Source organism: Triturus cristatus, chromosome 6, assembly GCF_964204655.1.
Source record: "Triturus cristatus chromosome 6, aTriCri1.1, whole genome shotgun sequence".
Taxonomy (NCBI): Eukaryota; Metazoa; Chordata; class Amphibia; order Caudata; family Salamandridae; genus Triturus; species Triturus cristatus.
Genome location: NC_140589.1, coordinates 1,323,867,217 through 1,323,892,907, shown reverse-complemented (window position 1 = coordinate 1,323,892,907; position 25,691 = coordinate 1,323,867,217). Strand labels below are relative to the sequence as shown.

General features: G+C 45.5%; 1 protein-coding gene across 2 annotated transcripts in view; it reads right to left on the bottom strand.

Annotated features, from left to right (window-relative positions):
• The window catches only part of DHX57 (DExH-box helicase 57), a 387,132-nt gene that overhangs the window by 20,196 nt on the left and 341,245 nt on the right, over window positions 1-25,691 (bottom strand). For both annotated transcript variants that reach the window (XM_085612312.1, XM_085612311.1), the window contains 3 exons: window positions 9,420-9,494; window positions 6,744-6,878; window positions 103-303 (listed from right to left, as the gene is read on the bottom strand). In XM_085612312.1, the coding sequence (XP_085468438.1) occupies window positions 103-303; window positions 6,744-6,878; window positions 9,420-9,494 (411 nt within the window). The remainder of the gene's footprint in view (window positions 1-102; window positions 304-6,743; window positions 6,879-9,419; window positions 9,495-25,691) is intronic.

Below are 25,691 nucleotides of genomic sequence, written 5' to 3'. Positions count from 1 at the left end.
GGTTAATCCCTACCTCTGCACAGAGAGCTTGGCCTTTTTGACCAACACATTTCAAACATTTCAATGGTAGCTTTGGCCTGATGATAATTTGATGGTAGATACCTGATGTGATGCTGCTGCAAAACAAATCCATCCGTCATCAAGGGAGATGACAAATTCTCCCCTTCGCAGCTCAATCTTGACCTGTCCCCCACCAAAAAGAACCAGTGGGTATACGGATACCATGCTGCAGTCTCTTATGAACACTCGGCTGGTTTTAATCTTCTCATGATACACCAAATAGCGACTGGAAAAATGTCTGACCTGGAGAGAAAGTTCAAGCATATAAAGTGAGGATGGGGAGCTATGTAAGATTAGGTACATTCAAGATCATTTGTTCCATATCAGTAGCCCCACTACTTCGCCTTCAAGGTTTTTGCATGTGTTGTAGGGCTTTGCAGTGTCTGGTTTTAAATACTTTGTGACTTTTCAATCAGAAAAGAAGAATCTGCTCAACAAGAGCCTGCTAAAAAGGGCACTGCAAGTCTGCAACATTTTCCCTATCAGGAGCCTTCGAGAGTCTACCACAGTATGGACAGAAAATGGAGATCACCAGCCTACAGACTCCAAGCTGATGAAACTGTATTTTGGTGAATTTACAAAATATGGAAACCCTTTTCCTTAAAAGGTTTGAGGACATACCCGGCTACCGGGCGGGGGGCGGTTGGCACATTACTTGATTGCGGGGGATATTCAGCTGGCTAGGCCGGGCACGGATCAGCAACCTGCATATGTTTATGTACTTCTGTGTGTAATGTATCCTATCGAACCATGTATTTTTTCTTTACTATACCTACAAAAGCAATAAAAACAGATTTGCAAAAAACAAAAAAGGTTTGAGGACATACGACAAAAAAATTACAAGAAAAAAATAAGACACACTGGACATGAAAATAATAGCGAACAGGTATGGTGAAAAAGGGGAGGCAGTAATGGAGAGAGTGAATAGAAGAACTACCAGAATATAGATAGGGGTAAACACACATGGTATGGGTACGGCAAATACACAAAATGTGCTCGGAGTAATGCTTGTAAATAGTCTAACCACAAGCAATAACTCTGGATAGCATTCCAGCTCATTGTTTATCAACCACTATGCCAATCTAGCCAGAGGCCTGCCTTATACAAATCAGTACTGACCCTCCACTTCATGGGATCAGTCCATCCTGAACCGCCAGGCGAGGACCCCATTAGAAGGGACAACAAGCAAGTACAGGCCATTAGGTCTCATCAGAGAGGTATAGCTTGGATTCTGTAGCACAGCAAACAGGCCCACAACTGTACGTACCCCAGGCCATTTAGGGCATTAGATGAAACACACAGAAGGTGATGGGAGGAATGCTTGAAATAATCCGAACCCCAGCAATCGCTCTGATTGGCATTCTAACCCATGGGAAGAGGTACAGCTATACTGATCCGGGTAGAGGTACTTGGATTTAGCCATCTGTAAAGGCACTAGGATATATGTAGAGGCAATGTAGTATAGGAAGGAGCATTAGTAACAGGATTTCATAACAGGCAGACGAACTGAGATTTAGGCATGAATAAAGCAGTAGGCTATATGTGGCGTACTAGAAATCAGGTAGGGTTTCTAGGTAATATCCACAGGTAGGTACTAAAGAGTAAAGGTAAAAGGGTATAGGCAGCAGGATTAAGGTATAGGTACAGGTAAACAACAGGAGTAAAGAAAAACTGCTGGGAGGGATTGACTTGGTTGCAGGAAGAGGGTTGAAGAGTAGAAGAGTAAAAAGAGAAGGGGGTGTTTCATCCCCAAGAACACAAATAGGGTACAGTGAAGAGGAATAAAGGGACAAAGGTGATCTACTCCCATAAAGGGGAAACAAGGGAACTATGTGAACATAGAAAAAAATACTATTTGGACTCATTATAACGTGAAGTGCAGTCAGTATGACTGATTTTAACAGTCTGGCAATGGCATTATATGAAAAAAAGTAAAGAAACGAGTTCATCGATCAAGTTTCGCCATAAAAGGTTTGCTAAAGTAATTTTCTCCTAAATCGAGTTGTATGTATTTAAACTATTACTCATCCTCTGTGACGCACCATTAACACTTTCTTTTATTTGATTAAAAGACTTACTAGGCAAGTTTCCCTAATATCAAGTTTATGAAGTTTCGGCAAGCAGCCAAAGTTTCCAACAGTTTCCAACTGTAAAAAGAACCCTGGACAACTGCCTTTCTTGATGGTTACAAATACCTTTCAGGTATACTTTTTCACAAAATGTTAGTTAACAGGCAAAGGTACTGTAACCACCAAAGAAATCAGCTCAATTTCCAGCCGAATAGGGACAAACTCTATCACTAAAATAGATATTTCTACAACAGAGAATCATCAAATTCATTAACTGCAGAGCAGTCTCCGTATCCTACTAAGATCACAGTCTCAGCCATTACTTGCAAATACTAGATCAAATGCAAAATGTGCTCAAACAATCTACCTTTTCATAATAATCAAACTGCCTGCCCTATAGATCGTTTTCTTGTGGCTTCTGCCTCGAGGCATTAGTGCTAGTGGAACTCCAGCGTTTAGGGCTGCCATTGAAGTTATGCGTCATGTTCCATGGGCTTTAACTCCCCCTTAGAGCTCACAGTTGGCTTTTCCGTGACAGAGTGGTAGCTGCCACATACCACCTTGAAAGGCCTTTTTTGGAAAGAGGTTGGCCTTTACAAGGTTCCCCAAAAAAGATAAGTTTTGTTTGTGCGCTTGGAAGATTTAGTTGGTCTGTTGGAAAACCTATGGCATCTGTAAACAATCAAGGAGTGCAGAGAGATCTTTACACTGCACTGGTAGGGTTCTGAAGGACGTACCTTAAAACAACTGTTCCTGTTCATTAATGTGTAAATCACACGGCACTTTATAAATTAGTTTTGGAATGGATCGCAGAACCTTGTGAAAGGAGGCCTCTTTATTGTCAGTGTTAACTGACCCTCAAGGACACATGAGCACTAGTAATATTGCGAGTTCCCAACAGAAGTATTTGATAGCTGTCTGCTGTATGGGCTTGAACTGGCTTTTCATGAGTTGTGATAGAGCTATGTTCAATTTCCACTTGACTAGGAATAATACACCAGTGGGAAAGACCTGAATAGTAATCTCTGATAGAAGAGGAATGGCACTCTCGGTGAGCCCCCGACACAGGATACTGCTCCCAGAAGAACTCTCACAAAGTTGTTATTGAGATCTTGCTTGGTAAGGAGTAGCAAATAAAAGAAATGGGGTAGAGCCGTCAATTAATGAAGCGCCTGAGAACACCACCAACCACAGAATCTTTTCCACCTGGCCCAGCACATTTTTGTTGTTGATGATGATGCTCTAGCTTCAGCGAGGTTCTAGCACTGAAGTGCGCGGGATATCTAGGTGTGCATATTTAAAGTTTTTCAGGAGTCAGATTCTAAGATGCAATGATGCCAGATTGTGGTGGTGAATCCAGATGCTGCATCTGTACAGTAAACACTGATAAGTAAAGAGGAGAATACACTGATAAGTAAAGAGGAGAATATGGAGAGTATGTTATGAATGAGAACTGCCTTGACCATACTGGAGCTACCAGACTTAAGTGACATGGCTCTCATTTCATTTTGCTTGTTTTCTGCAGGGTGAAAGACAATTATTCAAGCGTGTGAATCTATGAAAGATCCAATGCAGGGGAATCATCTGTTATTTGTAAACCCCATCTAAGTCAAAAATCAGTTTCCTTACACCATTATAGAATTCGACAGCTGGACAGTGCACAGTGCACACTAAATAAGCACAACAGAGATGTATTAATGGTAGCATTTATTACCTAGAAATGTCAAAGAAAATTAACTTCACATGCATGTGGTACATTACAATAAACTTTGCAAAAGTTTAATTTAGTAGGGTATCTGGAATGGCAGCGATTATTGCAGATTTTGTCTCATTAAGAACACAACCTAATCATGGGTGTTGAAAAAGGGAATGGGTTACAGGCTACACAGCTGTTGCTCTTGTGACATCTTAGTGTTAGCCATCTGGGAGAGAGGAGGTATAAAAATCCTACCTAAATCCCCAAACGCTGCTAGGAGAAGAATCAGAACCACAGGCAGTAGTACAATAGTCCTCCTCAAGCTCCAGGACATTGGTGGACATCCCCCCTCCACTAAGACTACAAAACACAATCCTACTTCCAGTGAGACTTTAGAACATTAGTCAACAGCTCACCTCTTGGAAAACTATAGCGCTTGAACCCCTAGAACTCTAAGACTACATACATTATTACAGGTGTGGTGTAAAGAACTATGCAAGAGTGTGACTGATTAAAGCCTGCTAGCATACAAAACAGACTAGCTCTTGTGACAAAGAACCACATAAAAGCAGTTGTGATCCCGACTTGCATGCACTTCTAAAGGTTTTGGGAACCAGAACTACAGGAAAGCAAAATTCGCACAATGTGTGTACCCAGAATTGCATGAAAACAGAATCAGCACAAATGAGTTAGATGCTAAGTCCTGTGTACAAACACCCTGACCAGAACTCAAGGTCATTTGAAGGACATACAAACTGGCAATTAATGTATGATACTGAGGCATACACCAACAAATGTGACTGGGAAACTGAACTAATTTCACCACAAATATTAACTATGTTATAGTTGGGGGGAGGGGGAGGGGGAGGGGGAAAGAGAGGGAAAGAGAGAGAGAGAGAGAGAGAGAGAGAGAGAGAGAGAGAGAGAGAGAGAGAGGGGGGAGAGGAGGGGAGGGGAGAGGGGGAGGGGGAGAGGGGGAGAGGGGGAGGTAGGTAGGGGGAGAGGGGGAGAGGGGGTAGGGAAGGGGGAGAGGGGGGAGAGGGAGAGGGGGAGGGAGAGGGAGGGAGAGGGAGAGGGGGAGTGGGAGAGGGAGGGAGAGGGGGAGGGGGAGAGGGGGAGAGGAAGAGGGAGAGAGGGAGGGAGAGGGGGAGGGGGAGGGGGAGAGGGAGAGGGAGAAAGAGGGAGAAACGCAGGTTCATTAACCCGGAGCGCGGTTGGAGAGGGGGAGAGGGAGGGAGGGGGAGGGAGAGGGGGAGGGAGGGAGAGGGAGGGAGAGGGAGAGAGGGACGGAGAAGGGGAGGGGGAGAGGGGGAGAGGGAGAGGGAGAGCGAGGGAGAAAGAGGGAGAGGGAGACACGCAGGCTCATTAACCCGGAGCATGGTTGAAGAGGGTGGAATTAGGTTTTATGGAACACAACGGGAAATAGTGTAAGTAAGAACAAGGTTTTGCTATAATATTCATGCTCTCCACTTCCTGATAGGTCAGTCAACATATCCTACCCTAGGACAACGACTGACGTGCATGAGTGACATCTTTGATTTAAAGAGGCCCTTCCATTCCCTTTTTTTTTTTAGGTGGAACAGAGGAATCGTTGACACCTCTAAGCTGCCGTACACTGCTGTTCTGTCTAGGTCGTGCACCTACAAAGGTATTCTTTGTACTGTGAGTTTGCACAGTGAGTTTCCATCTTTTTATTTAAGTGAACTAACCGTTAAAGCAACGATTTTGCCCCTGGCTTTTTTGTTTGCTGGACATGTGCAAGAACATGTGATCAACTCCACCATCAGCCAAAATCCGCGGTTGTTCAGGAACCACCTCATGGCAGGTTCGATGCCATAACTAACACGTTCTTAACAGGAAATTCAGCAAATATGTTATTGACTTGGTATTGGTTATATCATCCCATATCAACAGTCAGAGAAACCATGATAACAAGAGTAGTCAAATTAACAAGAAAGAAAACGGGCAAAAATGCACCAAACTGCAAATGCCACTAGGGTTCACGCCGATTTCTCCGTTTTGCGCGTTATTTGTCACATGAGGTTAAATATATCCATAGTTAGGACTTGATGAAGGTGTAGGTTTAGGTCAAATATATTTTAATATTTTCAAACCACAGAATCCTTAGTGGGTGTGCTTTCTTTTTCACATCACCGTTTAAAGACAGCCTTATCTAAAGGACCAATCTGCGACTCAGTTCTGGCTGCATACGGAGCCCCTCTTAGGCCGATACCATACTGAAAGGGTATCAAAGGACGAAGGGCAAGCAGCGATAACAAATAAAGCATAGTGCGTTCAAGCTGGCAAAACTCAGACATAATTAGCTCATGTTTTTTTCCTCTATGCTGGTATTTGTAGCAGGTATATATGTATATTTGTATTTCTGTAGTGAGAATCTAACCAAATGGCAGCAGAGAGTAGAAAGACTGGACAAGTATTTGTTGCTTTTTTAAACTCAGAATTCCTAGAAATAAGTATTCTTTGCTCCACAGGGATGAGAGTGGCCACAGAGGGATAACCTTTAGCTGGATATTGCAGGGTGTTTGAATGCATTGCACTATATGTCAAGTAATTCATTTGGAAGACATAGTTGGTTTGATGTACAAAGATATAAGAAGTGTATAGAAAACACAGGAAGAGATAGAAAACAACATGGCATTTGAGGCCTCAAGAAGAGAGAGTTCATTTTCTATTTACAGCTTGCTAATTTAATGTAATTGATATCTTATGCACCCCCCTCAATTATTGTTAACTTACCACATATGTTATTAAATATCTCCATTTATTTTCAAAACGGGAAAGTAGTTCAATAATCCTGTGACATTTCCATTAAGGAGAAATAGCAGAACCTTCAACAGAATAGGTTGCCAAGTATCACTTCTGATTCACATCCTTGAATAAAACTGAATGCTTCTCACCTGATAATTTACAGAAGAAGGATGAATATGGATATAACCGTCATTCTTTGTGACAAATTTCAGCTCCTCTGCTTTTGGCTGCATTTTCACTGCTCCTGTGCTTGTTTGTTGATATTTTCCTTCTGGAACTTTTACCTAAGATTGTTACAATACAATCAATGTACAATAACTGACCCTTGTATAAAAATGAACATTTTTGACTTGCAATTCTGAGCTGAAATACCCTGGATTTGTGAATTTACCAGTTTACTGTTCCTTTATTAGTGCTATGTATGGACAATGGTGTTGGAAATGAGATTATCTCACCGAATATATGGTCTGGTGAACACAAACTAAAAACAAAGTATAGATGGTGTTGGACCTGGCCCTCTCTGCAAGGTCACCCCAAACGTTTTGCCTTCACTCCCTTCCTTTGCTGAACCTGTTTCTTTGGCTTTTAGAACTCTGTGCACTTTACTGCTGCTAACCAGTGCTAAAATGCTTGTAGTCTCTCCCAAAACATGGTAAAATTGGACTACACACAAGTGGCACATTTCATATAGTAAATGGTACTTCCTGCCCCCAAGGCCTGTAAGCTAAATGCTACTAGTGGATCTGCAGCACTCAGTATACCACCCACTAAAGTAACCTTTTAAAACATGTTTCAGGCCTGCCACTGCAGCCTGTAGTGCAATTTCAACCATGCGTGGAAAATACATGGTCCCTGTATCCCACCCGTGCTCCAGCGTGGTCGGCCTGAACTTGTGGCTTTCTCCTGCTAAAGCACAACCAGATGCCGGCGAGAGGTGCTTTGTGCTTTTACGTGCTTTATCCTCCTAACACTTTGAAATTAAATATCTCTAGGTTCTACTGATTGGCTTTTTGTCATTCTGGTATAATTCTATTTGTTAAAAATGTACTCTATTTTCCAAAATTGGTTTGGGATTTTTCTTGTGTTGAGTTTTCACTTTATTACTGTTTGTGTGCTGCATAAATACTTTACACTTTCCCTCTAAGTGATGCCTGACTGCTTTTGTACCAAGCTAACTGAGGGTTAAGCACATGTTATTTAGTGATTATTTGGGACTCACCCAGACAAGATTGTGGATGTTGCTTAAGTGTGACTTCCACCCCCCCCCCCACCCCCACCCATTCTTACAGATGGGATACAGTCGACGTAATGCATAATTTGATCCAGTTTCATTCTTTCAAATTGTTTGTTTCGCTCTGGTAATTAGGTAAACTTTTCTGTCACATCACTGAAGAAATGTACAAAGAGAACTAAATCCGCAGGTGACATACAAATATGAGCCCGGGGGAGGAAGAAAAATGTGAATAAGAACTCACAGCATAACTCTATGACGCTACTCGCTGTCAGTGAAAAGTGATGAAATTACCTACATTTAAAAAATTGCCTGGAATTAAATGCAACTCTGCAGGGAAAGTAAACACTCAAAATGTTTGGTGAAGACAGAAAAATATCAAGTCAATGATATAAACCGCATTTCAGACAACAGATATTTTTCCACCAGAGAAAAAAACACCAGAAAAATTAGGCAACATAGTTGGGTACAGAGATCAGCTTGGTCCTACAGGTGAAAGCATTAAGAGGAATTTCTAAGAATAGTCCTAATTTGTAGGTAAGATTGGCTGAGTAAAAGATAGTAAAAACCTATTGTTTACCAAGAAAAAGTAATATGACTATGTTACCAACTGGTTATACCTGCTATCCTTAGAGAACAAATGCTGCTGGGACTACAACAAAGTCGAACAGAGAGCTTCAGAAGTCAAACAGCGTGACTAGACTGCAAAGTAGAGCCAAGGGAAGAAAAAGCATGAATGCCACACCTTTCCTGCCACATGACAATGGCATGGAACCCCATCACAATCTAAGTTCACCAGGCATCATCCCTCCCTTGCTTCTGAATAATAAACTCAAGTTCCTACTCTTCAAGTAGACTGCACCAGATTGAAACAGCTTTTTATATGAGTGCTTTGCTTCAGTCTTAGATGTGACTTAAATCTGGACTATTCACAAAGCATGTTATGCAAGTAATTTCCAGGATTAAGACAGGATTACTCATGGAAACCTTTAGTATGCAGTCTTACTCCTGGAAAAGTAACATCAGAGCTTGGAGTAAGACGCATCTATTCACAGATAAAAATGCTGTTTGAATAAGACTTGGATGTACAGATGTAACCATGCTAAGCCTGGAGTAAATCACCCCTAATCTTAGGAAAGTTCTTTTGACTCTTATCCACTGTGTTTAGAATGTGACAATTCAGTTTATATTGACAAAGGTATTCCACATGCCAAATTACTTGCATGCTATAGAGTTATATATACACACTACACCAAGGAATTGGTAATAGAGATTGCAAGCTATAAGGCTGTATCTGAATCACAACGGTATCTTACTTGTACATCTCCCTTTTTCAGTCACTTTATTTTTATATAAAAAAAACTTAACTAAAACGTTTGGATATAAGAGTGTATTGGTTTCCTCTAGGTATTCCGCAAAAAACATAAAACAACCGATTACCATTTTGTGCGTCTATGATACAAAGGAAAATATCTCCCTTTTTCTGTGCATATATTAAAGGATGGGGTCATATAAAAGGGTACAAATGATATTGGTCATAAGGCCTTCACTCTGCTTGATGCAAAACAACAGTGACACTGGAAAAAAGACTTACCTGTACAACATTGGGATAAAGAGCCGCACACAACATTGCTGATATTAGCTTGATGTTCTCTGAATTTAAGTTAGCCTGTAAGAGAAAGGCAGTAGTATTAAAACCATATTTAAATGGTGTCACAAATCCAGCAGACAGATATATGAATATGGATGAAGTATGCTCAGTTACTGTTTGTAAACCGTGTCTGAATGGGTCACAGAGACAATCAAGAAGATAAATGAACCTCGTTTGCAGTGTTTCAAAGGAACATGCATAAATGCCAAGCAATTCACATTATAGCTAATCTCTAATTAACTTACATATGGCGGTTTTATAAGACAGAATATCACATTTATGAAATGTGCTTCCCAAAGCTAGACAACTTATCAACATCCAGTAGCCTGCATGCAACAAAATGATAAAAGTGAATGAGAGCTTACTTTTCTTTTTTTATGCTGTATTCTTTGCGTTCTGTAAACATCACACTTTAGTGATATTTCTACTCATTCGAATACTCAAAATTCCCAAGATATCCAGATTTGTGCGCACTTGGTCTGGTCTCAAATTATTCCATTAAAAGCATCTGAACTTGTCCATATGCCTAATGACACAACCTGGTGCTCTGGAATGTGGCCAAGTAGCTTCCATGGCTTACGGTGGAACCACTCGATGGCAATAATGGACCATATTACACAGTTACCTATTATGTATCCCCTTTCACTCGCGTAGTATTACAATTAGTGAGACTGTGTTGTTACCATTACAGCCTGCCGCTTGATATCTTTATTCTGACAGGAAAAAAGGCACAAAATAACAATGAATAGTGTCCTTAGGGTGTTAGATAATTCCATAACATTAGTTACGTACTTTATTGCCCAGATGGACATTAATGCACAAAGCAATCCTTTAGATTAGTATAATGCAACGTGATTTGGGGATTTTGCCTGTCCCCGACACCAAAATGCACCAATTTTTCCCTATGATATTCCATATCTGCGTAGACAGAGGATCATACGCGGTGACTAACATAATTTGTTCATCCTTAGCCTTTGTGGATAGCGATGAATGCTCTTTTATATACTTGGCATACCACTGTGTATGGATATTGTCTACTGATAAGGAGTTGCTGGAGATCTGAGGCTTAGTCTATGAATGTTGCATTATTACAATTGTGCCCATCTCCAAAGAACTGGTCCACCTAGAGATTATATACAGTACTCTAGGACGAAAAGACCTATTAATGGAACAATAAACTCTTGTTTTTTCTTTTTATGTACGATGGTGCTAAGCTTATTTCCTGCTTGCATATTAAAGGCAAGAATGTAATTGTTGTTTTGCTATATGTCCAGATGAACTCCAAGTTGTGGTCCTGATTATCTAGCCAACAAGTGAATGCCATCAATTCAGATCTATAACCATCCCAAATTAAAATATATTTCTGAAACGTGCAGGTGAAGTCTGCATTGATTGTTGGCTTGGGAGTAATCTTTTTAATCAATGAGACCTAAATAAATATAATAATAAATGCACTGAATAGGACTGAGCTGGGGCAAATTGCACCCCAGCCATTACTGATGTGGTGAGGACTGGCTCAGTGTTGTCTTCCTAACTACTACTAGGAGCGAAAGCCCAGTTCTGTGGTGTATTCTGTCTTCCTCTGCCTCCTCTATGCTGCGCCTAATTAATGTGGTATATGTGTCCTCATGGGAGTCTTGACTGTAAGGAAATATCAGCTATCTGTAAACGTTTTCATATTTTTTGGGAGGCTTCTGATTCTATGGTTAACTAAAAAGGTTTCATACTCTAGATTCTTCCCTTGAATCCTGTCAGGGTGTTCTTTACTGTCTTAATGTAATTTTTTTTAATCAGCTCCTCCTCCTGTAGGTGCAATGCACTCTGTAGATATAGCTGGTCCTCAAACTGAAAATATTTCCTTGTGAGTGTTATTTCAATGCACTGAAAGACAAACTTAGGCAGAGTGGCGTTAGGCCCTCGGGCCTCCTCTGACACATACAACAAGGAAGACTCACCAGACCAGTACCAGCTGGAGCAATGGGCTTAGGCGGCCACTAAGAGAGAGGATGGAGGCGCGCAGAGAATGGCAGCATTGGCTGCTGAGCAGCAGGGAGGCCTGCTGAGGCCTGCACCGGGCTATGCCGTAGCGGGACAGAGGGTTTGGCAGCGGCCATGGGTAGATGAACAAAGTCCGGGGTACGAGAGCCTCAGTACGACTTCAGCCCGGAGCAGAGAGCCTACGGTAAGCGGAGGAGGCCTATGAAACAGCATACCTCAGATCACCGACACCCAAGAGAGTGATCGCCAGGAGTGGGGAGGTGAGGAGGTGAGGAGGTGTAGGCTTCCACCCTGATTTACCATCGGAGGGCTGAAGGTAACTCCTGCCCGAAGGACTAACAAAAGGGATTCTAGTGACTCCAGGGGGCCATACATGTGGAGAACATGTTCGTAGTGGCAACAATGAAACCTACATACCAGAGCCAGACTGGAGCAAATCAGGAGTCAGAAGCTGGATAGAAGCCAGGACACACGGAGATCCGCAGGACGGAGGCTTCTTTTTGCACTGAGGGCCATCGAGTCGAGCAGGTTGCCGGCTCACCCAGAGGCCACTTAGAAGTCATATAGAGGGCCCAGCCGCCCACAGAAGTCCTTCCCATGGCACCACTATACCATCAACAGCTGGAGCTAGGTGGTGGAGGCGCTCGGGACCTCCCGCATCACGGACTCGAGGGGCTACTGGAGACATTCAACATTAAAAACGTCAATTGAGTCCTTCACTCTAGGCCCGGGATGGCGAATACTGCAGACCACGCTGAAAACTAAAAGGCAGGAGTAGTTTCTTTTCTGTAACTCCAGTTCTGTAGTGGGGGTATCTCTGTTATAGTCATAATCTAGTGAATAGTCCCGCCCATGTGCGTGGACCGCGGAGAAGTAAAAATAATCTCTTAAATTGTCAAGCCATGCAGACCTGCATCTACACTTAAGAGAGAATTCAAAGACAGATAATGCAGCCTATATCCACAGGCTACACTGTCCAGTACTTCAACTAGAAAAATTCCACCAACATCCACAAACAGCACTGCCTGCCCAGCTTTTTCCACAGAGAAAAACCTGCCTCTACCAGCAAAAGCCTCTGGAATGATAGAGAGGGAGGAATGGACAGACAAGCCCCATAGGCTGCCATTATGTGGCTCAGAACAGGATACTGTGCCTTTAAGAAAACTTTCCAGAACTTTTCCAGTATCCCAGAATGCACAGCAGGTCCCTTTTACTTTCAGTTCATTTTGAAGGCGTAACACGCCAGACCTGTAGCATTCCTTACATTAACATTTATTTCTCCACCGGGGAGGAGGGCGGGCGCTTATGACTATAACAGAGATACCCCCACTACAGAACTGGAGTTACAGAAAAGAAACTACTCCTTCTGTAGTAGGGGATCTCTGTGTATAGTCATAATCTAGTGAATAGAATGGCAAGCCCATCCCCACACCAAAACAGCGGTGGAGAAGACTACAAAATAATACCACTACTGTGCGAACAAATTTCGCAGCAAAGCCTGCCCAACCTGAGCATCTGCCCTGGCATCCGTGTCCAGACAGTAATGCGCAGCAAAGGTATGGACCGACCTCCAAGTGGCCGCCTTGCAGATTTCTGCAATCGGAACATTACGCAGCAAAGCAGTCGTGGCAGCTTTGCCCCTGGTGGAATGAGCCTTAGGTTTACCCCCTAAGGTCTGATTAGCCTTTTGGTAACACAAGTGTATACAGGACACAATCCACCGAGAGATGGACTGTTTGGAGGTAGCAAGACCGGTCCTGACTGATCCATAATTGATAAACAATTGGTCTGACCTACGAATATCTTTGGTCTTATAAAGATAAAACTTCAACACCCTCCTAACGTCCAGGGAATGTAGAGACCTTTCCGCTGGAGAAGAGGGATTCTGAAAAAACGTAGGTAAAGTTATGGTCTGGTTGACATGAAAATCAGATATAACCTTAGGAAGAAATTTAGGGTGAGTACGCATAACAACCTTAGCAGCATGAAATACCGTATAAGGTTCTTGGCAACACAACGCCTGAAGTTCACTGCGGGCCGATGTAATGGCCACTAGGAACGCCGCCTTCCAAGACAGGTGCTGCAACGAAGCCTTGTGAATAGGTTCAAAAGGCTCCATCAATCTGGACAGCACCACATTCAATTCCCATGAAGGCGAGGGAAGTCTGACAGGAGGGAACACTTTCTTCAAGCCTTCCAAAAAATCCTTGATCACAGGGATCTGAAAGAAGGAAGTCTGTGAAGGGCATTTCCTGTAAGCAGTCAAAGCAGCGAGATGAACCTTAATGGAATGGAAATTAAGGCCAGACTGTGCCAAATGCAAAAGGTACGGAAGGATGACATCTTCCTTACATGTCGTCAGGTCAAAGTGCTTGGACTTGCACCAGATGCAGAATCTCTTCCACTTGTAAGCATAGGACGTCCTAGTGGAAGGCCTTAGCCTCCTTCAGTATATCCATACAATCTGCTGGCAGATTCAAATGGCCATATTGCACTATCTCAGGAGCCATGCCGCCAAACTCAAAGACGAGAGGATGGGGTGCACCAACTCCTCCCCGAACTTCGTGAGAAGGTCCGGCCTGCACGGCAGCCGTATGTGAGGAAGGAGAGACCGGTGAAGCAGGTCTGTGAACCACTACTGTCTGGGCCATTCCGGGGCAATCAGGATCATCCGCGCCCCGGACTGGGACAGCTTGATGAGCACGGCCGGAATCAGGGGAATGGGTGGAAAAGCGTACAGAAAGCTGTTCGACCAGTCGATCCATAGCGCATTCCCCAGCGTCCCCCGCTGGTAGTACCTGGATGCGAAGTCTCGGCATTTGCTGTTTTCGGCGGTGGCAAACAGATCTACGTCTGGAGTCCCCCACCTTGCAAAGACGTCACCTAGTACTTCGTCGTTTATGACCCATTCGTGGTTTTCCTGAATCAGTCTGCTCAGTGCGTCCGCCTGAACATTCTGCACACCTGGCAGATGCGTGGCCGTAATCGTCAGTCCTCAGGCCAGAAGCCACTGCCAGATCGACAGCGCCTCCTGTGACAGAGTGCGTGATCTCGACCCCCCCTGCTTGTTGAGGTAATACATCGTGGTTGTATTGTCCGTCCGTACAAGCAGCGAGTTGGTCTGGAAGGACTAATGGAAGGCCTTTAATGCCAAGTAAACGGCTCTGAGTTCCAGGAAATTGATGTGGTACGTCGACTCCAACGAGGACCACTTTCCTTGTATCTGTAAGTCTCCGGAATGCGCTCCCCAGCCTTGGAGAGACGCATCCGTCACGATACTCTTCGTGGGAATGTCCTTGTGGAAGGGAACCCCCCTGAGGAGATTTTCCGCCGAACACCACCACTTCAGCGACTGAAGAGCATGCAGAGACAGCCGTATCTTGTCGTCCCAAGAACCTGTCCTCTGATCCCACTGATCCTCCAAGCACTCCTGCAGTGGTCTCATGTGCAGCCGTGCGTGAGGCGTGAGGAAGATACATGAGGCCATCGATCCCAGCAGCGAAGACACCTTCCTCACTGTCGTCGATGGAGCGGTCATAAGAGCCTGAGCCTTCCGAAGGAGTGATAACCGTCTCTCCTCCGAAGGAGACACGCTTGCCGACAGCGTATTGATGGAGGCCCCCCAAGTACTGTATGCACTGGAAAGGAGTCGGGACAGACTTGGACATGTTGACGTGCAACCCCAGCTTGTTCAAGAGAACGCACGTCTTCTGGAAGTGCGCTTGTGCTTCCGAGAAGGAGAAGGCCTTGATCAACCAATCGTCCAGGTACGGGTAGACAAACACCTTGCTCTTCCGCAGGTGTGCAGCTACCACTGCCATGCACTTCGAGAAGGTCCTGGGCGCAGACTTTAGCCCGAATGGCAGTACTGTGTATTGATAATGATTGGCGCCAACTTGGAATCGCAGGAACTTCCTGTGTTTCTGTGCAATGGGCACATGGAAGTACGCATCCTGTAGGTCTATGGCACAGAGCCAGTCTCCCCGTTGCAGCTGTGGGTAAATCTGATGCAACGATAGCATGCGGAATTTCTCTCTGCGAATCCATTTGTTTGCTTGCCGCAAATCCAGAATGGGCCTGAACTCATTCTTGTCCTTCTTGCGAACCAGGAAGAACCGAGAGTACAGACCTCTTCCCCTTTGAGACAGAGGTACGTCTTCCACTGCCTTTTTCCTCAACAGGATGTCTGCCTCCGCCTGGAGCTCTCGCAGTTGATACTGTGAGCTTACCGGTGGAATCGCTGGAGGCGGGCTGATGAACCGAAGACTGTATCCATTGCAAACAATATTCAGCACCCACTTGTCCGGAGTAATTTTTCTCCACTCTGCCATAAAAGATTGAACGCTTCCCCCCCACTGGAGTGGGTAACGGTTTCAGGGGAAGTAATCGCTCAGGGCCGAGACCCAGCCGGGCCCTTGGTCGCTGTAGCGGACTGCTGGCCTCCTCTACCCTTCTGGCGCTTCTGGAAGGGTTTCCGGAACTGCTGCTGCTGTTGTTGCTGCTGTCCCGAGGCCTGCCTACGCCCTCTGCCTGCAGCCCCAAACCGTCTCTGGAATGGGCGCTTTTTCTTCTCAGGCTTCTCTAACCCGACAGCCGTCAGGGTCTCTGCCTCCGTCTTCATGCGGGCCATTTCGTCGTCCGCATGCTTGCCGAACAGGGTTTCCCCCGAGAAAGGCAGGTTGGCCACTCTTTGTTGTGCCTCCGGTTTGAGTGAGGTAAGGCGAAGCCAAGCGTGACGCCGTTGGTTGATGCCATGACAATATCCATGTGCCGCTAACAGAGACACATCCGCGGCCGCGCTGATAATCTGATTTGACACCAGCATCCCCTCACGCAAAGTCTCTAGAAAGTCCTCCTTGTCGCGAGGCAGCAGCTCCGCGTACTGCTGGAGAGACTCCCATAGGGCAAGGTCGTAGCGCCCTAACAGAGCCCCGGCACTTGCCGCCTTCATGGTGGTAGAAGCCGTCCCACAGACCTTTCTGCCCGCTGAGTCTAGCCAACAGCTATCCTTATCAGGCGGCACTGTCGAGGAAGGAGTGGTAGCATGCTGCTTCCTTGCCGCCGTCACAATGACCGAGTCCGGTTTCGGGTCCATCCTCAGAAAGGTCGGGTCCGATTCCGGCGCCCGATACTTCTTCATGAGCCTTGAGGGGGCTGGTTTCGTCACCGCCGGAGTGAGGAACAACTCCGTAGCGGGCTCCACCAATCCCGGCACTAGTGGCAGCAGGGGGCGAGGCAGGTGCTTCTTGTGCAGCGTCTCGAAGATCACGGACGTCGTAGGTGTTGGCACCGTCACCGTGATCCCTAGCTTGGCCGCACCCTTCAGTAGCACCTCCTGGAAGGAGACTATATCGTCGACAGGCGATACTCCCGTCCCTGGCGAGTCCGACAGCGAGCAGTCGAGCAGTCCCTGGCAGACGATTGGGTGCGGGATCTGGCTCTGCGCCTCCTGCAGCGCCGCTCAGATGTCGATGACGACCGTCCACGGCTCCGTGATCTTCCTCTCCGTCCGGAGCGGGAGCGCGATCTGGGCTTAACCTGGTGCCGCGGCCTCGGAGTTCTCTTCGGAGGCGTCGGATACCTAGGCAACGACAGCGACCGCAGCGGGGCCACAGGTGGGCCCGACGGTGTGTCAGGCGGAATGGTATGAGGTGGAGGCGGAGGAGGAGGAGGAGGAGGAGGAGGAGGCGTAGGGATCCGTGGTGAGGGCTCCCTTGGCAAAGGAGGAAAGGGTGGCGACCTAGGCTTAGGAGGTGTATACACCACTGAGTACACCGAGCCCGGTGACTCCGTTCTCTTCCTTTGTGACCCCGAGGAACTCCTGGCGTCAGGACTCCTCCTGCGCTGCTTCGGTGTCGATGAATGCCTCCTCGACGGCGAACGCCTCCTCGACGGCGAACGCCTCCTCGACGGCGAAGGCCTCCTCGATGGCGAACGCCTCCTCGACGGCGAACGCCTGGGACAGGTCCTCGATGTCGGGGATCCCCTCGACGGCGACCTCGCCTCGACGGCGAGCGCCTACGCCGGGACTGTCCTCGACGCCGATGACTCGACGGAGAAGGCGACGGCGTCGACGAAGCTCATGTCGTCGACGGCGGACTGCTCAGCTCCCTCGACGGAGAACGTAGACGCCGTTTCTCCCCAGAGCCCTGGGGAGACGGTGAGCAGACTGCAGCCATCCCCCTCGACGTCGACGGAGAATGGGGACGTTTGCGGGGCTTCCTGCCCCTGGGGAGCCCCCAGGGGCCTCAGCATGGGCAGAATTAGCCCGTCCCGACCCACCTTGTGCCCTCAGCCTTCTGTCCTCCAGGCCCAGGAGCCTGATCTTCATCCTTTCCTTCAGGGTCCTGGCTGAGAAAGATTGGCAAATGTCACACTCCTCTGGAGCATGGGACTGGGGAAGGCAGACGATGCACACCCTGTGTGGGTCCGACTTGGCCTTCTTTCTCTTGCACTCTGGGCACTTGTCAAACAAGCCAGGCATGTTGACCACACAGAGCACACACAAGAAGGAAGGCAACAAGGTACTTAATAAGCACTTGAAAAGTGAACAATATCCAAATAAACCCTTGAAAAGGGAGAGCTCAATGCTCCAGGGTCCTGCTAGCAGGAGCCGGAAAAAAGAACTGAAAGTAAAAGGGACCTGCTGTGCATTCTGGGATACTGGAAAAGTTCTGGAAAGTTTTCTTAAAGGCACAGTATCCTGTTCTGAGCCACATAATGGCAGCCTATGGGGCTTGTCTGTCCATTCTTCCCTCTCTATCATTCCAGAGGCTTTTGCTGGTAGAGGCAGGTTTTTCTCTGTGGAAAAAGCTGGGCAGGCAGTGCTGTTTGTGGATGTTGGTGGAATTTTTCTAGTTGAAGTACTGGACAGTGTAGCCTGTGGATATAGGCTGCATTATCTGTCTTTGAATTCTCTCTTAATTGTAGATGCAGGTCTGCATGGCTTGACAACTTAAGAGATTATATTTATTGCTCCGGGGTCCACGCACATGGGCGGGACTATTCACTAGATTATGACTATACACAGAGATCCCCTACTACAGAACTACCAGTGACAATGGCAGATAGCATTGCGGAAACTCCCCACTCCATTAAAGACCTACTCCAGAAGGCTGACACACTGCAGTCTCAAGGAAAAGGTTCCCAACCTACCATTTCCAAATCAGGTGGGGGACACAACCTCCAGGCCCCAGTGACTAAGGAGGACATCCAGATGCTCTTGTGTGAATTCCGCAAATATATTACATCTCTCAGGCCCAACTTCAATAGGGCCCTGGATTACCTTGACCACTCCTTGCACCAAACTAACTCCCACCTGCAGCACATCCAACCAACGGTGGGGGACCAAGTTTACGACAGCGTGGAATGAACTGCACTCCTGGAAAAGGTAGAACGTGATCATGCCAGACAAAATCAACCACCTTGAAAATTGCTCAACAAGGAATACTGTAAGGACCAGGAGCATCTCTCCAACGTGTCTCCAGCAGCCCGCGAGGCTCATATCCAGGCCCTCTTAGCCCAAATTCTTCAACAGTGGGCACCCTGTCCTTCTGGAATGCACCCATAGATACCATAATCTATAACGATACCAGCAACTTAAGTATCTCCCTTCAGAAGTATTCACTAGGATCCACTACTTCCATGTAAAAGAAAAAATCTTGCTAGCTGCTCGCCAGCAAGAACCTGTGGTGTTCCAGGGGGACACTGTTTCATTGTTCCAGGATGTCTTGGCTCAAACAATTGTGAGAATTTTGCAGAACCACTCATGAACTGCAAAAAGAAAAAATCCCCTGTTGGTGGGAATTCTACTTCCGCCTACTATTCACAAAGATAAACAATATGCAGTACAAATGTTGGCAGAATCCTGGGAGTCCTTGGTCATGTCACCCTCCCTGGATGTTGCACTGCCCTAAGACTACACACACACCAACCTCACAGCCTGGGGAGGTGGGGGTAGCGGGGGGCTGTGGTGGCAGCTGGAGATTCCAATCTACGTGCACTGCTTGCAAGAAGGTCCGCAAACAAGGAATGCAGACCATCTGCATCATAAGAAGGCACATTGCTGTGATATGGTCTGGAGGTCCAGGCACTCCCTTATGGACAGGAAGCTGGAGCTTCCAACCTACTGGCGCTACTCGCAAGAAGGTCCGTAAACAACGCTAAGGCAAAAAAGAATGTTGAACATTACCACATTGCGATGATAGTCTTCAGACTCCGGACACTCCCTTATGGACAGGCTTGCAAGAACCTAATAACCCACATGCCGTCCCTGTTGTTTAAGTTGAACTTTTTGCAAAGATTAAGCATTTTGGGGGTGGGAGCTCCCACACTACTTGTAGGAGCCTGCCGCTACTTTTTATGGTTATACCCACTGTTCAATATAGCACAGTATTCTCAACGTACGTGGCAGACTAACGGCCCTTCTACTGGACCTTAATGCACATTCTATTCACCCTGTTGCAGTTAGCTGTTTGTTCCATAGAGTTGCTTTATTTTTTCCTATCCAAGTTGACACAGGGTGAGTACACTGGGGAGATCACACACCCACTGACCACTATAGATCTCATGCTCTATGGAATAAAGCGCACCTCTCTATCAGACACTAAAACATCTCTGAAATTGATTTCACTTAACGTGCGAGGTCTGAACTTCCCAATCAAATGCAGAGTCCTACTGCAATGTCTTAGGAGGAAAGAGGCGAACGTAGTTATGTTACAAGAGACCCAACTCCTAAAAGCAGATACCAAACTCTTATGCTCGTATTGTTACCAGTGCAATTTTACTCCTCATATACACACAAGACAAGTGGGTAGCAATTCTTCTCCATAGGAATTTATCGTTTTACATCAAGAGCACATTCAGTGACCACAAGGGTCGTCAGGTGGAGATACAAGGAAATAATACCCAATAACTGTTACCTCCATCTATGGCCCCTATGAGAACAAGGACAATTTCTATACAGCCCCCATAACTCTGACCCAGGGGATAACAGACCGGATTATTTTGGACGCCGGGCACTACCATAATCCAAGGGAAAACGTTATACATTCTATTACAACGTCCACAAAACCTATTCATGCCTCTGTGATTTCCTGACCTCACAGACCCTTCTGCCCAGATTAACAGATTTACATATAGATTTAAAGACCATGCCCCGGTTTGGCTGCTGATGGACTCCAACACTGCACAAACAAAGTCCTAAAAAACCGTGAGTCATATGCAAGGTAACACTGAAAAATCTAGTGCTGATGGAGTGCATCAAAGAAAGCAGAGAACAAAATTTAGCTGGAAATGACAAATGTCCCCCACAACCCATTGGGATGCGACTAAGGCGGATTACCGCAGTGAACTTATCTCCCACAGCGCAATTTTCAGACGATTGGCCAAGCAATGTAAAACAGAGCTAGAGTTTCAAATCTCTCAGGCCGAGGAACAACACAAATGAGGGGGCATGACTAGAACCCTCAGGAATTTACGCAGGCTCAGAGGGGAACTGAAACAAATTCAAACAAAAGAAGTGGCCCAGAAGTTATTATATATTAACCAAACATATCATAAGAGGGGGGGCAAGACGGATAGGCTCTTGGCGCATAAGCTTAGGCAGGTACCTCGCAAAATCATATTAAAGCACTAGAGGGAGGAGGGGGTGTTGATGCAGGAAACAATGGAGATTCTTACTGCCTTTAAGTGCTATTACTCAACCCTGTTCTGTGCCTAAAACCTATACGGGAGGCTTCAGGATGAATATTTCCAAGAATATCGTGCAGAAATGCCTCTCCTGGAAGAGGATATCTCCCATGATGAAGTGCAGGCTGCCGTTTCTGAAATCCCCGAGCCCCCATGGCTTCCTGGCTCCTTTTTAAAAGGCTTACACTTTCCTCCTCGTTATATCCCTTTCTCAGGTGTTTGCCTATATTCTGAAAATCGGGGTGGCGACAGGCACCATGCTAGGCTCCAATCTTATCCTCCTTTTAAAACCCGATAAACCTCAGATTCTCTACTCGTCGTATAGACTGACTGCACTTTTAAATTGCAATGTCAAAATATTCACATCGATACGAGTAGCTAGACTTCCAGATGTATGGCCCCCACCTAGTCTCTCCCCAACAATCTAGCTTTATCAGAAATAAGCAAGTGAACAATAACACCAGATTGGCGGTGGCACTCATGAAGTGACTGAACATCGGAACCAGCCAATGGCCCTTTTCTCCTTACATGCAGTGAAGGTCTTTGACAGAGTAGAGTGGCCGTACCTGTCAAGGCTATTGGACAGAATTCACATGGGCCCCTAGATGAAAACCTATATTTAAGTGAACTACAACAAACCAATAACCAAACTTAAAATCAGTGGATAATTTACATCAGACACCCCTTCTAATAAGAGGCACAAGATAGGGATGCCCCTTGTCTCCTTTAATATTCTCCCTAGCCATGGAACCACTGATATTCAAGATCCAAAATAATTCCAAGATCCAGGGTGAGAGTAGGGGGAAGGAGCATAATTTAGCCATATTCTCGCATGATATCTATGTTTTGTGACTGACCCAGAGAATACAATACTGGCGCAGCAGGAGAAATTAGACCGCTTCCCACAAGTGTTGGGATTTAATATTCATTATTCCAAATCTCAACGAATAGGAGTAGCAGATCCCCATAATCAACAAAGGGGACCTATCCAGCAAGGCGGGGTCACACAGGCAGTGTCCGCTGTAAGATATCTGGGGATCTTCTTACTAGAACACACGAAGAAACTACACAATTGCACTATCCCCCCACTAAATACAGCCTTATTCAAGGATTTATATCGCTGGTGCAAACTCAAATTATTTTGGCTAGGGTGACTAAATAGCCGCAAAATGAACTTTATGACCTAACCTCCTCAACATATTACAAACTCTCCCACTCATTATCCCGAAAACAATGCTTACACTAATACGTAACAGAATTCTCCACATCATATGGGAAGGCAAATCCCAGTGAGTGGCAAAATCGACCCTCATGTGACCAACAGCTAATGAGGACTAGTCTTTACCAGAGGTAATAAGATTTATTCCTAGAGGTCCAAATATGCCCCTCCTTAGACTGGAACTACGATCATATTGGGAAACCATGGATACAAATAGAACAAACATTTTCAACAATACCACAAAATGATTTTTTGTGGCTACCAAGCAAGGTTTGGGTACAACCTTACCCCCTCCTGCCTGTCACTGTGAGGCTACTGACCCACTAGCAGACTTCTTGGTATTGCCAGTCAACCCTTTCCTCTTGACTCCCTTGGCTTACAATCTGGACTTCCCTCCAGGCATGTCTGATTCCTCTCCTAGAATGAGGGACAACCCCCGCACTTGAAAGATTTTTATAATGTTGATGAACTCCGGGCGAGGGAGGATCTCATTGAGAAGTTTCTCTTGACCGGGTGAGATAAATATAGGCTCACACAAGGCCTTCACTGGGTGGGAGTTGGACCGATCCAGGGAACATTGTCTATGCGATTTAAAATAAATTGGATCATTGTATGCCAACAACACCAGGCGCAAAGGCATATCCTGCCCCTAGAGCTCCATCTCATCCCTCATCCCACCCCCCCATGAGAAAATGTGCATATGTGACACAATGGGAGAGAGAACTGGGCATAGAAATCCCAGTGGAGACAAGGAAGACTATTTGTCAGCGGTATTAGAAGTACTCAATCTGCATACGCTAGAGAGAAAATGCCTATAAAATGTTGACAAGATAGTACTTCACACACACACGTTTACACAGGATGTCACACAGCCCAGAACTGTAATGGAAAGGCTGTGGAGCTACAGGTACCTCACTACATATGTGGTGGAAGTGCTACGAGTAAAGACTGTTTGGGACAAGGTGTTCACATCTATACGGACAATAACAAACATCACTTTGCCTCATGATCTACTCCTTACCCTTCTGGGGGACCCTAGGGAACAAAGTCTCTACCCTACGGCGACCCCACTTGAGAAACTATTCTCCCACCTTCTCTTTTCTGCACTGCTGAGCATAGCACACGTATGGAAACCACAGCAGGTGCATACGCTAACCATGTGGTGGGGGAAATATGGTCTATTTATGCCATGGAGAGACTAAATGCACTAGTTCATGATAGGGCCCTTAAATTAAAGAAACAAATGGAGGCTATTTGTCCCCTATATAAAGAGAGAACAAAGAGCAGGCAGACTCTACATGACTAGGTATAAAGCACTGTGTGCTTCTGGCCTATTTGAGATGTCTTCCTCGAAGCTTAAAGCCAACTATCCCATGTAGCACAGGTGGACTAGGCTCAAGACAAGCGGACAACATTATGACTGGCTTGAGGCAGACCCGAAAAGCCCCAACTTGCACTTAACATTATTCGGAGTGTCTACAATGGACTATCCCCCATTAATTTGTACATCAACAATTTTACATTGTGCAATGCAATGAAGTGTGATATTGCTGAGTGTGCCCTTACCTCTTTTAAAACCTAAAATAAAGTTGTTAAAATAAAGTATTTATATGATTTGGTGGTGCATGAAAACAATGTTAAAGGGAACGAACCTGGACCCTGAAATAATGGAATATTTTCAGCCAATGTAATTGGGAAAGAGTAGGTAAGTGAAGCGTAATACAAATCATTTAGCCCCTTCCCTCAAATGGTCATACTTACTTGCTAGCTCGGTGTAATATGGATATGGTATTAAAAACTGTTGAAGGATCCTTTGAGCTCCCAGTCCAGCCCTGGTTAGACATGACTCTACTCCCTTACTATGTCTGCTGCTTTCCGAACTTCACAACAGGTTGGGAATGCCTATAACACAGGCAGGTCAAAAAATATATTTCTTCATGAGATGCTATCACTTCAAAATGTTCAGATGGGACCAATGTGCTAGTGTCCCCTCCTTGAGAGGGGCCCTGCATCTTTCCCATGCACCACTAACTGTCCAAGACGAATTCCCATTTTCCCACACATCTGTAGGAGGCAAAGAAGGGCTTCACCAAATGTGCCAATCTTCATGGAAATGAAATTTTCAGTTTGGCATTTCATTTGGTTAAATAAAACCAAAAACATGTTGGCTCCCTCTTTTGAGCAATGCATCTTGGTACACTTGGTGACTGGCTGATCCCGCCCACAGACCTCTGCCTTTACTGAATCTCAAACTTGTACCACAGGAACCTATCCACTTCATGGCAGGCCTTACCTTCAAGTAAGAGGAATTCAAGACCAGGCTGAGTTCAAGTTTCACCAGAACTTATTGTCCCTGCCTTAGCATGCCACCAAACAGGCATGGGCATTCTGGAGATGATCATGCTCTAAGAATCAAACCCCTCAGCATGCCAAATCCATATAAGTTTGAGTTTAACCCCCTCCTTGATCTTTCTCTGAATTCTGTACATGCCCCAACTGATATGCATCACAAATGGGAAAAGGCCAAGACATTGGAGAGAAGGATATGATCAGAAAGTGAGGCAGTTCTGCGTGTGTGTTTTTATTTTACAACTTGTCTCTTCAGCTCATCCCATATTGGAGGTTGAATTTCCATTTATACAGCAAACTGCCATTATTAAAACGTCAACTTTTCCCTGTTAGCTGGATTGAGAGCCATCTTGACATGTTTATGTCCACCATGAGATGCTAACTTCCACTGTTCAAAGGAATATAGAGACTCCGCCCCTTCCTTTTCTCCAGACGACATCAGAATTTCCATCGACACTCCATCGTCCTCCTACTCTGGCAATAATTTTGACCAATGTACTGGTCTTTAGCAATGCACCTTAAGTCATTTCTTCCCCTTTTTCAGGGAAAAATGTCTGTATCCTGACAGAGCAGAACACCTATCTCCAGGAACAGGGCATACTGTAAATGTCTGTGCCAGTTAGCTATAAAGCTGTTGAACGAGGTACTTGACAACATCATGTTTCCTATGGCCTTCGTTCTGGAGACCTGATATGCAGGTTGTATCAGTCTCTTTAAGTGTAGTAGACAAGTCAGATGATCTTTAAGTATGTCATCATGAACTACTCAGAGACTTGTGATACAATCTCTATACCTGATTTTGTCCTAAAACAACATCTTCTTGGAACTTCTCAAGTTTCCGGAGATAATACTTTCGAAAAATGATAGTTTATTCTTCCCTGTCACTGCTTAACTGGAGATCTGAGCTGAATTGATGATTAAACGTTTTCTCCTTCTCACAGAAATAAAGTTCTTACCAA